At 59.4% G+C, this 14,602-nt stretch overlaps 3 protein-coding genes across 9 annotated transcripts; 1 reads left to right on the forward strand and 2 right to left on the reverse strand.

Moving 5' to 3' along the window:
- Positions 1 to 109: 109 nt before the first annotated feature.
- Positions 110 to 4,726, reverse strand: PRRG2 (proline rich and Gla domain 2). 4 transcript variants are annotated; one of them, XM_074219732.1, is made up of 7 exons: positions 4,457 to 4,726; positions 3,754 to 3,859; positions 3,196 to 3,407; positions 2,367 to 2,412; positions 1,042 to 1,183; positions 509 to 631; positions 110 to 372 (listed from the first exon to the last, which is right to left on the reverse strand). In XM_074219732.1, exons 2-7 carry the CDS (start codon positions 3,836 to 3,838, stop codon positions 354 to 356), a joined length of 627 nt encoding a protein of 208 aa, XP_074075833.1. In that variant the 5' UTR covers positions 3,839 to 3,859; positions 4,457 to 4,726; the 3' UTR covers positions 110 to 353. The 4 variants fall into 4 exon arrangements, with proteins under 4 accessions (XP_074075833.1, XP_074075832.1, XP_074075831.1 ...); XM_074219731.1 differs by having other exon boundaries at positions 1,042 to 1,186; XM_074219730.1 differs by lacking the exon at positions 4,457 to 4,726 and having other exon boundaries at positions 3,196 to 3,763.
- On the forward strand, positions 165 to 9,263 carry NOSIP (nitric oxide synthase interacting protein). 4 transcript variants are annotated; one of them, XM_074219728.1, is made up of 10 exons: positions 165 to 243; positions 933 to 1,286; positions 7,241 to 7,311; positions 7,401 to 7,506; positions 7,984 to 8,065; positions 8,161 to 8,314; positions 8,410 to 8,540; positions 8,643 to 8,830; positions 8,915 to 9,023; positions 9,129 to 9,263. In XM_074219728.1, the coding sequence occupies exons 3-10, from the start codon at positions 7,242 to 7,244 to the stop codon at positions 9,198 to 9,200; spliced, it is 912 nt and encodes a 303-aa protein (XP_074075829.1). In that variant the 5' UTR covers positions 165 to 243; positions 933 to 1,286; position 7,241; the 3' UTR covers positions 9,201 to 9,263. The 4 variants fall into 4 exon arrangements, with proteins under 4 accessions (XP_074075829.1, XP_074075828.1, XP_074075827.1 ...); XM_074219727.1 differs by lacking the exons at positions 165 to 243; positions 933 to 1,286 and adding an exon at positions 4,907 to 5,043; XM_074219726.1 differs by lacking the exons at positions 165 to 243; positions 933 to 1,286 and adding an exon at positions 4,908 to 5,133.
- A 147-nt stretch (positions 9,264 to 9,410) lies between these two features.
- RCN3 (reticulocalbin 3) lies at positions 9,411 to 14,535 on the reverse strand. The gene is made up of 7 exons (XM_074219724.1): positions 14,448 to 14,535; positions 12,598 to 12,841; positions 11,644 to 11,846; positions 10,645 to 10,817; positions 10,410 to 10,470; positions 10,108 to 10,310; positions 9,411 to 10,027 (listed from the first exon to the last, which is right to left on the reverse strand). The coding sequence occupies exons 2-7, from the start codon at positions 12,837 to 12,839 to the stop codon at positions 9,920 to 9,922; spliced, it is 990 nt and encodes a 329-aa protein (XP_074075825.1). The 5' UTR covers positions 12,840 to 12,841; positions 14,448 to 14,535; the 3' UTR covers positions 9,411 to 9,919.
- Positions 14,536 to 14,602: the final 67 nt, after the last annotated feature.

Raw genomic sequence — 14,602 nt, forward strand, 5'->3', positions numbered from 1 at the left:
CCCGACGTGCCGGAGCGGGGCCGGCCCGAGCCCGAGCGCCTGGGCCCGGCCGGGCGCGGCGAGGCGGGGGGCGCCGTGCGGGGCTAGGGCACCCCCCGAGGAGCCTGGCAGCTGCGGCTGCGGGGAGGGCGGTCCGAGCGCGCGCACCGCGGCCCGCGGAGCGGCCAGGCTGGGACACGTGTGCACATGCTCGTCGCGCCCCGGGCAGCCCGCGCGTGTGCCGAAGGGGCGAGGGCCACTCGTGTGCGTGTGTGTGGCCGGGCCGGGCTCTCCACTTCCCAGACAAATCCTTTCCAGAGCGGGCGGAGAAGGCGCGCGGGCTGGCCGGGGGGGGGGAGGGGGAGGTCGTCTTCTCAGGGCGACCTCACAGTGCTGCGGGGAGGGGGATGAGAAAAGGGGAGTCGGAGGCGCCCCGGGAGGGGCTTTCCGCGCCCGAGGCTTCTCCTCCAATCCCGGGCCCCGCCCCCGGGAGGAATTTCGCACAGACTCCGCCCCTCCATGCAGGTACCTCTTATAGGGTGGAGGGGGGGCGTCATGCACCCCAGAAGCTGCCAGTGCCTGCTCGTAAGTGGGGAGGCCTGGGGGAGGCCGCAAGGGGCTCAAGGACAGGTCCTCTGTCACCAGGATGGCTCTGTGGGTGGGGAGAGACGGAGTCAGCCCCTGAAGGGGAGACCCAAAAGAAGAGAAGGGGAGGGGAAAGGGAAGAGATTGGGGATATCCCCTTTTAGGAAAAAAGCCTGAGAGACTCCAGGAGACAAAGATCCCAAAGATGGGAGGATGATACCGTGGAGAGTATTGCTGGGCAAGACCCAGCAGCTGAGGCCCAGACTGGGGGGGGGGGGCGGGGTTGGGGGTGACAGGGAGGGTAAGAGCCTTCCAGATAGAGATTGTAGGAGAAGAAAAATCATCAAAATTGGTTCCCCCTTCCACAGGGATCCAGGCCTCCTCCATGAACCGAGCCCCATCTCCAGCCATAAGGGGCCTTTGCGGCCAGCTCCAATAAGTGGGAAGAGAGTCCCTGGAGAGCCCCAAGCCCCTCACCTTTGGGGAGAGGGCCCTTGGCTTCGCCTCAACCGCTTCCGGCTCTGCAGATACCAGAATGTCCCCAAGGCTGCCAGCAGTAAGAGCAGCAAGCCAGTCCCCAGCCCCACAGTCAAGGCTGCCACATCCACCTTGCCATGTCCTGCTGGAAAGAAAAGAAAAGGAGTGGGGACGGGCTCAGGTCCTGGAACCCCTCAGATCTCACTCCCACCTGGGGCTGGGGCTAGGCCCCACCCTTCCTTAAGGCAAGTCCCCACAGACCTTCAGCCTCAGAAGACCCTCTGCTAGCCAATGAACCCTTAAGAATGACTTCTCAGTGAAATAAGAATGGTTTCCCACCTTGACAGACCCTGTGGTTAGTGCCTCTCCAGTAAGGGGGTGGGATTTGTTCTGTTTTACCTGCTTCATTGGGCCCCCTATTGCCCTTGCTAGGGAGTATTCACCTCTGTTCTTTTGTACTGGTCCCACATGAATCTGGAAGGCTCTCCCTCCTAGAATCCCGAGCACTGGTGCTGAAGATCTGTCCAGACGCTGACCCCACCCGAGTAAGGCCCCTCCCCAAGAGGTGTTTCCTTTACTTATACTTTGTATAGATTCTGGTCTTCACGGGCAGGGTCTCCCCTAGCTCGGTTTGTTACTGTTATTTTTTCCTGGTAAAAGGCATTTTAGTAGGGAGGGATGGGGCAAGGTGTTCCCTGACCGATGATGCAGACAAAACAGCCCCCAGGCTGGCTGTCTGGGGAATTCTAGTAAATAAAAGTAGCCACAAAATGGATACAAAGTATCCAGAAACAGACTCCATGGTATACAAAGTAAATGGGGGCGGATACATAGTATCGCCTATCCCTGACCCTAGGGACAGGGGTTAGCTTCACTGGTGAATAGAAGGGGACAAAGCCCGGGAAGGGGGTTCCTTCGAAGGGAGACACCAGGAAGCAGCTGGGAAAATGAGGAGAGGTCTTTCAGCCAGGCGGCCTACAAAGTGAGGGGGAAGACAGGAGAGCAAAGGAAGCAGGATATTGCTCAGAAGGAATGAAAGAAGGCCGGTTTGGCCAGCCTGCAGAATGCTTGGAAGGAAGCCCGGCCCAAGGAGGATGGAAAGGTGGGCCCAGGTGCCCTGAGGCCTCCGGATCCCCAGGCCCAGCTGGGCCATTTTTAAGGTTTGGAGGAGGAGTGTGGGCAAGGCCCAGATCAGGATTGAATTCTCTCATATCAAGTTGAATTGGTAAGGAAGAAAGGGGTGGGCTCTGGGCTCCCAGGACCTCCTCCTGAGGTGTGGTTCATGCTAATGGAGTGAGGTCCCCAGGGCTTCACCTAGTACTCACCAGCGCCACCCTTTCCGTTGTAGGGATAGAGCTCCCAGAATCGATCCTGGGATGAGAAGCAAAAGCAGTTTAAGTCCTACCCACTATCCCCTCCTGGGCCCCATTCCTCCCTAATAGTTACCTGCCCCCTCCCCAGGTCCTGCTCACCCAGAGCTTTGGGTAAGGTTAGGCCTATCCCCCTAGGATCAGCCCCCCCCCACCTCTCCTTTGGAGGACTTCCCCATCCCAGGAGACTTTTTTTCTGATTTCTTCAGTTGACCTCTCTCGGGCCAATTTCCTGATACACTCCAATGCCCACTGTCTTTCCAGTACCCCTACTCCCATACTGGCTCTAGTGCCCAAAGCCCCTTCTTCCCCACACCATAGTCCCAACCCCTATTTTCCCCATTCCTGACCCCCTCTTTACAGGACATAATGAACAGCCTGGCCCTCCAACTATCCTCTGAGCAATACTTAGCCTAGTGCTAAAATCCAAGCTCAAAGAATCAGTTACTCTGCCTTATCACTAGGCATCCCTGTCCTTCCTCACCTTCCTACCCCCACCCAAACCCCCCCATCCCAGCCCTGTCCTTCATCCCCAACTAAGCTGACTGGCTTCTAAGCCCTCCAGTTCCCTGGTCTTTCTTGCTCCTTACATGACCCTAGCCGATCACCACTACTCTAGACCACTGAAGGCCCTAAACCTAGCCCATCATGAGCCACACTCTAGGAGAAAGACCTTGAATCAGTTCTACCACTGGTATTCTGAGGCCATGACCCTGGGACTAGCACTCATCTCTTGGCCCAGAATGAAGTCCAGGTCTTCCTGGTTCCAACTTTCCTCACATACCGTCAGGGTCCTGTCTTCAAAGACCTCCCGAGCCTCCTCCCAGGAACAGCGCTCCTCCCAGCATTCCCGTTCCAAGTTCCCGGGGGTCAGAAGCTCCAAATCCCAATGATTAGCTCGGGGGAAGCGCCTGAGTCTAGGTTCACTCCCCAAGAAACTCTGGGCTGTGGGGGCTTCTAGGAACACAGTTGTTGGGTCTGGGCCACCATCCGAACCTGAGGTCAGGCAAAGCCATTGGTGACTAGCTGGCATAGGTCTCTGAGTGGGGGGAGGGGGAGATACTTGGAGGATAAGATACAGGTCCCTGGAAGGTAAAGGCAGAGGTCTATCTACACAGATGGGGGGGGGGGGGAGGAATAGCTTTAGAGGAACAGATGGCTTCATCTCCGCCCCCCCCCAGGAGAGAATGGAGGGCAGTGGCCCAAATGCCCGAGAATTACTGGGAGGATCTATTGTATCTTGGGGTCAGGGGCCAACCATCTGAATCCCCAGAGCCAGGACACTGCTGTGGCTGACTGTCCACCCTTCCCCTCTTCCCCTGATCCTTCTTCAGGCACTCACCATGATCTTTCTTCAGGCCAGGTTGGGGGGCTCGAGAAGAAGTCAGCCCCAGGTATAGCAGTAGCAGGAAGGGGGAGCTCCTCATAGCGGGGTAGAGATGACCGACCTAGGCAGCACCCCCCACAGAGGCGGAACACATCATTCTAGGGATGGGGACAGTCTCTTCACTCCCCAACCTGTACACTTTGAGTCCCATCAGAAGGAACCCCAGTCTCCCCACTAGAGGGCCTCAGGGCCAGGGCTGAGGTTACTGACAGACAAGTAGACCAGGTCCACCCCCTTTCCACCTCACCCTCTCCACCTCCACCTCGGAATTCCCTGGACCTTGCTCACTGTTCAGGGGTCACATAGAAGTCCCCATGTTGGAGATCAAAGATTAAAGGAGAGACTCGGGCAGGGGAGGGCTGGAGGGAGAGAGAGGGCCAAGCCTGGGTACCAAGAGTCCAGACACCTGCAGACCCATGGGCTGAGGGGACACCTGAGGTTCTAAAAGGGTTAGGGGTTAAGTGAAGGCCTGGACAAGTGTGTCCCCCAGAGGGCAGGGCTAGAGTGCCAAGGTGGGGGTCCTGGAGGGGAGTCGGGGAGGAAGACAGGTGCCTGGCCACCTGAGCCCCTCGCGGATGGAGTCCTGGGAGCCTGGGAGCCTGGCCCAGGGAGGGGTGGCCTCCAGAGGGCAGGCCTGGCGAAAGGCCCGCTCACTCACCTGCCCAGAGTAGAGACCACACAGGGCCCGGGCTGGGAAGGGAGCAGGAGCCGGCTCCCCAGGGCCCTAGGTGGCCAGCACAGCTGAGCAGGGGCGGGGCTGGAGCTCACCTGGGCGGGGAGGGGCGGGGAGGGGCCCAGGGCTTTAAAGGAGCCTGCCAGGCCCCTGAGGATGCTGGAGGGCCGCGGCTCCTCCCCAGGGCAGGGGAGCCAGGTCCAGAGGGGTCCCGGACGCCCCCCACCCCCATGGCTAGAGGAGGAAACTGAGACTTCTCCGGGGGGGGGGTCAGTCGGGCCCGGCACCCAGCGCCACCAGTGGGGGGAGGGGAGGGGGAGGCCAGGGGCCGGGGCCTGCCGCCTGCCGGAACCTCGGAGGCGCGGGGCGCGGGCCCGGGGGGACGGAGGCCAGGCGGACACGTGGCGGAGGCTCGGAGGCGGTGCGCTTCCGGGTGCGGCGGAAGTGGACGGGGCCGCCGAGGGGCGGGGCCAGGGCGCCTGACTTCCGGCTCGTAGCTGACGCGGGGCCTGGCGCCGGCGGAGAGGAGCGCAACCGGAGGCTTCCGGCGCCGCTTGGACGTCCCGGCCCGGGTGAGCCGAGCGCCAGGGCCTCCTCGGGGGCCTCCCCTCCCGCCGAGGCGGGGCCTGCCTAGTGGGCTGTCACCCCAGCCCCTTGTACAGGTGAGGAAACCGAGGCAAACGGGGCGAAGCGCCCCCGCCGGGTCCGAGTCCAGGAAGAGGCGGCTCGGCAGGCCCCCCCAGCCTGGGCTCCGCGCACCCCCCAGGAGCCCCTGTCGGGTGCTCCCCGGGCTGCGCCTGGACCCCGCCCCGCGGGCCCCCCTGCAGTGGGCGCCCGAGGGCTGCGAGGCTGGCCGGTAGCGGAGGGCTTGGGGGGTCGTCTGGGCCCCCCTTGAGCATCCCCAAGAGTAGGGAGCCCATCGCCCCCACTCGCCCCTGCCATCTGTCGCAGATTGGCGGGTCCCGGCTCCCCCGGGCTCCTGCTGGTGCCGCCCTCCCCAGATCTCACAGACTTTTGTCCCCTGGCCATCAGCCAGTCCTCCCGGGCAGACAGAGCTAGGAAGACCTCGGGGGTGGCTCTGTGGCATCCCAGGCCTCCGGGCAGCCCTTTTCTGGCTTCCCCAACAGGTGAAGAAATGATGAACGTAGGGAACGGTGGAACAAGGACCCACAGGAAGCATTCGGTGGGGAGGGAGGCAATAAGAAATCAGCTCTGGGGGCATCTGGCCAGGAGTGACCTTGCCAGCTGGCAGACTGTCGGCACCACCAGCGGGACTGGCTCTCCACTATCAGGGAACTTGGGCCTTGAGTGGAGCCGTCAAAACGAGCCTCTTGGCTCTCCGTCGCTAAAGCCTCCACCTCCTGTTAGGACCCTTAGTCTGTGTCTGGAAGAGAGCAGATCCAGGTCTCTCTTCTTTTCACAGATGAGGAAACTAAGGCACACTCCAGGTCACATGACTAGCAAAAGGCAAAGGTCAGATTTGATGTCAAGGTTCTGTGCCCTCAGCTCGGTGTCCGCTGTACACCCTGCCCGAGATGCCTGGGGACATGGAGGCTGAGAGAGACCCCAGTCAGTCTGACCCTGGCCTCGAGGATCCTACTGTCTGTTGGACTGAGGGCACATTCTAAATACAGGAGGATGCATAACTAGGGGAACAGGAGGGGCTTCACAACAAAGGGGGCAGTTGAACAGGGGTGAGCTGGAGGCCAGATGTTGAGAGAGAGAAAGAGCACATACTTTCCAGGCCTGAGGGAGCCAGCTATGCCGAGGTCTGGGGGTGGAATGCTTCTGCAAGGAGCCATCCAGCCCATGCCCCAGTCTCCTGCCTAAACAGGTAACTCTACCCTTGCCTCGGTCCACTGTCCCAAAGGAGGATTGCCCAGAGAGGAGGCCAGGTATGAATGAAAGAGAAGGGAACAGAAATTGGAGTCAGAAGGAGCCAGAAGATAGGGAGGCCAGGTCATTCGAAAGCCCAGAGGGTCCTCAGCAGAGCTAGTGGCAGCGGCCAGTGATGGGGGGAAGGGCTAAGAGAATGAAGGGGGACTTGGCGGCTCAGCCCTCATGATTGACGGACTGGGGGAGGTGAGGGGCAATGAAGGCAAGAGCCAGTTGAGTTTGGCTAGGACTGAGGCAAAGACAAAGACCTTGGGGCTCAGGCTAGAAAGATTGAGTTGGGAGACGTTGTGCAGCCATTGATTATCTGTACAGAAGGAATGGCTGGCCAGTGAAGGAGTAGAGAGCAGAGGGGTTAGAGGACCCTGGTCAGACAGAGCCCCTTGGCAGTGGGCAGTAGACCCAGGGTGTTGGGGCTGAAGAGCTCAGAGGTGACCCTGAGAGAGGTGGGCCCAGAGCAAAGGCAGAGAATGAGACTAGAGGGCTGTTGCTGGGAACCCATCCAAGAGTCAAGCAAGCAGGCCCTAGGCCTTCAGGGCAGCCTGCCCACTCAAGGTCCAGTGTGTTTGTCCTCTGTGGTGTCTCCTTCCATACAACGACTGCTCCTTGAGGGCAGAGATTTTTTGCTTCTTTCAGTCCCCTGTCCCTGTGTTGACCACAGCATCTCATGCCCACAGGTGGCGCTTCATGCTTCCTAAATGTGAGGAGAGCCTGGCTCATCAGTCCTTCAGGTCCTAGAATTCATTGGGGAATCCTCCACAGGGAGCGCCTCTCAACACTATTGTAGGGGGGTCTTGAGGAGGGCCAGGCTGCCCAAAATGGTCTTGGCTCCTTGCCCTGTCCAGGCCCTCATCCTCTGCTTTCCACCCCCCCCAGGATGACTCGTCATGGCAAGAATTGCACTGCAGGCGCTGTATACACATATCACGAGAAGAAGAAAGATACTGGTAATGGCCAAGGCCATTGGGGACACAAGGGGTGTGGGCTCCTCCCGGGTGTAGGACCCACAGCCCCCAACCCTCCTCTCCCCTTCCAGCGGCCTCGGGCTATGGAACTCAGAATGTACGACTGAGTCGGGATGCAGTCAAGGACTTTGACTGCTGCTGCCTGTCACTGCAGCCCTGCCATGACCCCGTCGTCACGTGAGCAGGGGCAGGGGTGGGTCCTAACCCTGCCCACAAGGGCCTTACCTTCACCCAGGCACACACACCAGGGTCCAGGGGAAGCAGGGGTGAGAAACAGCTATGGAAGTCAGAAGCCCTTGGGAGGAGGTAGCCCTTGAATGGAGCCTGGTGAGGGAGGAGCTGGGAAGTGGGGACTGGATGCTTGGGTCCAAGGGGGATGGGGAGCAGAGAGGGGTTCCAGACTTCTCTCCTGGTCAAGCTCCTCAGTCCTCTTCTCTACTCCCCCATCACAGTTATCTCTCTGCCTTAGATGGCAGCTCATGGAGGCATTGCCTAGGTTGTGTCTGGTAGTCATCCCCTACCCTGGCTTAACAAATGGGGGCGCACACCCACCAAGCACTTGAGCTTGTGTCCTATCTTCCTGCATGACTGCTGGGTCCCCAGGGACTCTGCTCTTGGGATAGGGGTGACCCTGCTCACCCATGTGCTTTCCAGCCCTGATGGCTTTCTGTATGAACGGGAAGCGATCCTGGAGTACATCCTACACCAGAAGCGGGAGATTGCCAGGCAGATGAAGGTAATGAGTGAAAGAAGGGGAGTCTGTGGGGCCCCGAGGGGGAAAAACCAGAGAAAACCCGACTGATCTTCCTCCTCCATGCCCCCCCCCCCCAGGCCTATGAAAAGCAGCGAGGGGCCCAGAAGGAGGAACGGCGGGAGCTGAACCGGGCAGCCGCCCAGGACCAACTGCGTGGCTTTCTGGAGAAGGAGGCGGCTATTGTCAGCCGGCCCCTCAACCCTTTCACCCCACGAATGGGGGCCAGCCCAGGTGAGGAAAAGGCATGGGACCCCCCAGCTGCTCCCTGTCCCACCTAGCTGGACTTCTCTGAAACCACTAAAGGTAAGATTTTCTTCTCGCCCCAGGAGATAGTCAGGCAGGACCCAGCTTGGGCCCTGAGGCTGGTGACAAGGACAAAGAGAAAGCAAAGGAGTTACCCAGTTTCTGGATCCCATCTCTGACCCCTGAAGCCAAGGCCACCAAGCTGGAGAAGCCGGTGAGTGCAGCCTCTCACCATGTACCACTGAAGATGGGCCTAGAGAGCCTCCTCCGCCCATCCTCTGAGCCCCTTCTCCTGTCTCTCTGCATGCTGGAGCAGTCTCGCGTCGTGACCTGCCCCATGTCAGGAAAGCCTTTGCGCATGCTGGACCTCATATCTGTTCACTTCACGCCCGTGGATGGCTCTGTGGACCGTGTGGGGCTGATCACTAGGAGTGAACGTTACGTCTGTGCAGTCACACGGGACAGCCTCAGCAACTCCACTCCCTGTGCTGTCCTGCGACCTTCGTGAGTTGAGGGGCCATAAGGCTGGGGAGGGCAGAAGCCCGGGGTGAGCTTTGTCTCCCGAGCCTCCTCTCCTTCTTTTCCCAGGGGGGCTGTGGTCACCATGGAGTGTGTGGAACGTCTAATCCGCAAGGACATGGTGGACCCCATTAGCGGGGTGCCACTTACAGACAAGGACATCATCCTGCTGCAGAGAGTAAGACCACCCCTAATCGCTGTCGGTGTCCTCCCTGTCTCTCCAATGTCAGCCCCTCCCCATTGCCCATCACTGCCTTCACCCCATCCTTGTCCTTTTTCCTAGGGCGGTACTGGCTTTGCAGGTTCTGGAGTACAGCTGGAGGCCAAGAAGTCTCGCCCGGTCATGCAGGCCTGAAGGGGCCCAGGGAGGAGGGGGTTCATAATGGAGCAAGTGGATAATAAATGTGTTGACCTTTGATTCCCTGGTCCCATATGAGGTATTAGGCCCTCAGGCTTCCCATTCCCTGCCCAGGTCTGGGACCGCCTTCCCCCCCAGCAAAAAAATTAGGTCAGACTCCAAGAGCTGGAGGCCTCAGCTTTTATTGCCGCCCCTCCCTCCCACCCCTCCTCTGCAGTCAGAAGATGGGCCAGAGGCCTGGAAGGAGGGCTGAAGGACACTTCCTGCTTTTCTCCCTCTGATGTTGAGGGGGCCCCAGTGCTTGTGTTCATGCTGCAGGCCAGACCTACAGAGGCTCTGGGCTGTGACCATGAAAGGCTCAGGGAACCTGGGCCCCCTCGTGGGTCCAGACGATGCTCAGAGTCTCAGCTGTGACTCCCAGACCCAGGGCTCCAAAGATGGCCCAGGGTCTCTGCCAGGAATCCTGGGCTAGGAACAGGGTGGCCAGGTCCCCAGGGCCAGGAAGCAGCTTGTGGTTGGGGGGCCCTGGGCTGTCACCCTTCAGGGACTAGTGAATAAAGGTGGTTTTGCCAACATGACCCATAGAATGGGCATTTCTGCCATCTCAGTGGGGGAAGGGGAGGGAGGAAGAAAGACCAAGCATGGGGACCTGAAGATCACATTTTGGGAGAAGGGGCAGTTAGGGTCAACTGGATCTGGAGCCCAGGCCAAGGGACTCAAAGCTCGTCGTGATGCCGGGTCAAATCCTCTCCGTAGTTGGTGGCCTGACTGCCCACAAACATGTTCCAATTTCCCAGGATCTCTTGTTTGCTCAGGCGTCCATCCTGCAGGGAGGTTGACAATGTGTGGGGGCTCCACTGCTGAGGGGCCCCTGCAGCACCCCCTAACCGCCAGAGGCTCCCACCTTGTCAGTGTCGCTCTCCTGTAGCAGGTGATTAGCCTCCACCAGTGGCTGGTCCTGGGCTGGGGGCAGCACCCAGTGCCCCACCTCACGCCCATCCAGGTGCCCATCCCCATTCAGGTCCCGGAAGTCCCGGAACTGCTGCCGTTCTGTCTGCACCCAGGCGGGTTCCTCGCCCCCCTCTGTCTCTGGGGAGTACAGATCCGCTGGGCAAGTGGAAAGAAGGGAGAAGACATCAGCAGCCCACCCAGGACAGGCAGGGTATCCCTTCCCACCTACCCTCCCCAAGAGGGCAGCCCCCTCACCTATATACTCCTCCACCTGCACATAACCATCTCCGTTTTTGTCCAAATCCTCCACAGTCTCCTGGGGAAAGAGAAGGAGTCAGGCTTAGGGGTTGAGACAGGACCTGAGTAGCTCAAGATTGCCCAGGAGCTAAGCCCATGAACACCCCCCTATACAACCGGGGCTCCCTGGGCAGCAGCTGCAACCAAGGAGGACAGGGTGGACTGGGGGAGGAGGCAACGCCTGCATCCTCACAGCGATCACAGTGTCTCGCATGTAGGGAAACTCCTCCGGGTGCAAGAAGGCAGTGAACTCTTCCCTGGTGGCCTGCAAATCCCCATCCTGGTCAGCTGCCCGGAATCGCCTTTCATCTCTTGCCAGGAGCTTCTTGTAGGTCTCGGCATCCTCCACATCAGAGAACTCCTCTCCTGGGAGGACCAAAGAGGGAACTGAGGCAGGCTTGGGAATGCCCACAAGGCAGGGTCAGAATTGAGAGCCCATCTGACCAGACTGAATGGAAGCTGGGAGCAGGAGTGGAGATCAGGGCAAGAGGGAAGTGGGGGGACATCCAGTTGAGGGGAAGATGACAAGAAAGTGCTGGTCAGAATCCCTAGCCTTGGCGGGAGGGGATGCCCAAGGGAAGAAGAAGGAGGCTCTGGGGCAAGAGGATGATGATCTGGGTCAGCACCATGGCCAGAGATCCTGGAGCTGGAGAAAACCCCAGGTGAATCTGGTCACCTCTGCTCCTGCCAGGTGGGGTGGGTGACCCAGGGGCTAGAGGTCTGCCAGGAAAAGGGGCACATTCTGGCCAGCTGTGTGACAGACCAGTTCTTCCCCTAGCCCTGGCCAGCTGCCTATCTCAGGAGGAGGGTCCTGTGGGAATCACACCCGATCATCTCATCAAGAGACTGGGGGAGAGGACCCTCCCCAGGGGATCCCTCAGTGAGCCCCATTCTGGTAGCCTCAAAGGAAATCATAGATAACATGTTCCACGAACAATCCAGAAGGGAGACAACGAGGGATGCCCTGGCACTCCCAGGGCAAGAGCTGAAGGTGCCATGCAGCAGGGGAGCTTCTTGAAGACAAGGACCAAAGGGGAAGGTGAGGCCTGGAGCAGACAGCACAGAACTGGAGTGGGGTGGGGGGTATAGACACATGCCCTCAGGAGACCTGCGGGGCTCAATGGGACCCTCGACTGGTACAGGGTCAGAACACAGCAGAAGGATGATGGGCTCGGGGGGCTCCAAGCCTTACCAGGCTGGTAGTGACCATAGGTGACATTGCGCAGCTCCCCCCAGCCTACTCGGCCATCCCGGTCAGTATCATAGGTATCCCAGGCGGCTGTCACCGAGTCTCGGATGTGGCGCTGCTGAGTATGAGCAATCCAGGCGCGGAGTTCCTCTAATGACACCCAGCCATCCCCATCTCCATCTCGGTCCATCCGGTCTACAATCCGCCTACAGCAGAGGGCAATGGGGGAACAGTAAGGGGACACCACTGTTAGTCCCATAAGGGACAAGGAAGGGCTCAAGGACCTGGAAGAACAATCTCTCTAGTAGAATGGATGCTCCCTGAGGGCAGAGACTCTCCTTTTCTGATCCACAGGCACAGTGAAAAGGCCCCAGAAGGCTTGTGGATTGAATGGTAACCACCTCACCAAGCCCCACCCCCAGTAAGGGGCCATCCGGCACCCCCAGCATGTGTAGGTAGCCCTCTCTATTATATTCATTTAAGGCAACGGGGTTAAGTGACTTGCCCAAGGCCACACAGCTAGGCAATTAGTGCCTGAGGCCCGATTGGAACTCCGGTTCTCCTGACTCCAGGGCTGGTGCTCTATTCACTCTATTTTTAAACAGTCCACATTTGGAGCACATTTTCCAGATACTGAGCCACAATCTGCGCCCCATCACTCCCTTTCCTCCCACACCCTCCCTCCCTAATGGAGTCCTCTCCCCAGCTCCTGGTTCTGCTCTCTGAAGCCAAGCAGATGGAGGCTAATCCTTCTTTTCACATAACAAGCCTCCCAAATTCTTGAGAACAGTTCTCCTAGCCATCCTCCCCACTTCCCATTCCCAGCCTTCTCTAGGATAAACAGCACTTGGGGCTGCTACTGTCCCTTATATGGTCTGAGATGCTAACTTCCCCACCCCTAGCACATGCATGCCATCTGGGAGTTTGGGTTGGGAGGCCTGCCCACCCGCCTCATACCCCAGGCGGGCTTTGCTCTCTTCTGGGCTGAGCTGGTCAAACTCCCGGGCTGCCTCCCGGCCTAGGAAGGCCTCGTGGTCAAACTGGAAGTCTCCATGAGCATCATCGTGCTTGGCCTCACTCAGTGGAGCCTGCTGGTGCACCCGGCTTGAGAGAGGGACCCCAGCATCTGGGGGGGGCTTGCTCCATGCCCCATTGCCCAGGCCTAACCCCAACAGCAGCAGTGACCACAGCCACGTCATCCCTGGAGGGGAGAGGTCAAGAAAGTCTGAGCACAGAACCCCAGGAAAGACAGGGTGATGAGTGGCCAGGAGGAGGTGGAATGGTCCAGAGAGGGCAACTGAGCCAAAGTGTGGGCGGAGGGGCAGGGAATGGGAAGAGAATAAGCATGAGCCAGATGGGGACCACTGAGGAACTGAAGGAGCAGTGATGCACGGATGGAAAAGGCTCAGGAATGAGCAACTGAGAGTGACACAGTGAGGGTCAAAGGGTTGGGGGCAGGGGGAATAAAGGCACATGAAGAGGAAGAGTAGGGGAGTCACAGAGAGGCATGGGGCTAACATAGGAGCCCACAGGAAAAGCCCCGTGATGGAAGGGCAGAGAATCACAAATCAGAGAAAGGAGTTGTTGGTTGGAGATGGGTTAAAGATGGAGGGACAGAGGGAAGGGAACCGAGGGGAGAAAGGGCAGATTTAGGGTCTGAGAGGAGATGGAGCAGGGTTTAGGGACAGAAAGGATGGAGAACGAAATACTGGGAAGGGGGAATGGTGAGCAGAAGGGATACCTGGACATGGGGGAAACTGGGAGAGCTAGGGAAGCAACGATAGAGAAACGGGGAAGGAGAAAGGTGGGGATGGGGAGGGTAGAGGAAAAGGGGGGCTGGGTTGGGGTGCGACAGAGTGGGGCTGGAGGGCTGGGCGTCGGAAGGGGGAGGGCAGAGAGGGGTGGAGGATGGGCAAACAGGAAGGTGCTGGGATACAGAGTGGCTGGAATAGGGGAGCAGGGACAGAGATGAACTGGGGGGAGAACCGTAGAGCACAAAGAGGAGTTAGAGAACAGCGGGAGGCAGGCTAGCAAACAGGCCAGGAACCGCCAAAAGATGGGCGAGGGCACCTAGTGGGAGCTGGGGGTGGTTTTTGAGGGTTCTGTGGGTGGCGGGAGATGGGATGGGGGCCAAAGGCTGAAATAGGACCTGGAGAATGAATAGAGGGGGTCATGAGAATGGGAGGATGGAGTGGGGCACAGAGAAAGAATGGAGAGTCAAACAGAGGCACAAAGGGACAGCCAGCCTTGGTTCAAGAGGAGCTAGAAGTTAGCGGGTTGTGGCTAGGGCAAGGGGCACTGAAGGGTGAAGGGAGCGAACCCGGGCCTGCAGAACTGCAGGGATGACAAAGAAAGGAGCAAAAGGATGTATTGGGGGACCGAGAGACCGGGGGAGGGTGGCACAGTCGAGCTGGGGATTGGAGGCCAGAGAAGGGTTAGAAGTTGGGGAACAGAGGATGGGAGATGGTCTGGGGGTACAGAGAGGGACTGGAGGTTGTTTTGGGGGCCAGAGAGGATAGCGATGGTTTGGGGGCCAGAGTGGGGTGTTTTGGGGTACAGAGAGAGATTGGAGGATGGTCTTGGGGTACAGAGAGTGAAGGATAGTTTGGGGTACAGAGAGGATAGAGATGTTTGGGGTCAGAGAGTGGGGGATGTTTGGGGGTACAGGGAGGATGGGGGATAGTTTGAGGGTGTAGAGAGGCTGAAGGAAGGGTTGGGGGCCAGAGCGGAGATGGGTTGGGGGTACAGGAAGGGGCTGCCTGGAGGACTGGAGCGGGGCGCCGGGCCGCGCTCCAGCTGGTCCTCACCAGCGCGTCCCGTCGGTCCAGTCCCTCGGCGCTGGCTCACAGATAGCCCCGCTCCCCGTTGCCTCCTTTCATCCCCCCCGCCCGTATCGCTGGCTGCTCGAGATCCCGCCCCCCGACCAATCCCGACGCGCAGATCCCAGGCGGAGGCGGGCCCT

The sequence above is a fragment of the Macrotis lagotis genome, chromosome 1, assembly GCF_037893015.1.
Source record: "Macrotis lagotis isolate mMagLag1 chromosome 1, bilby.v1.9.chrom.fasta, whole genome shotgun sequence".
NCBI lineage: Eukaryota > Metazoa > Chordata > Mammalia > Peramelemorphia > Peramelidae > Macrotis > Macrotis lagotis.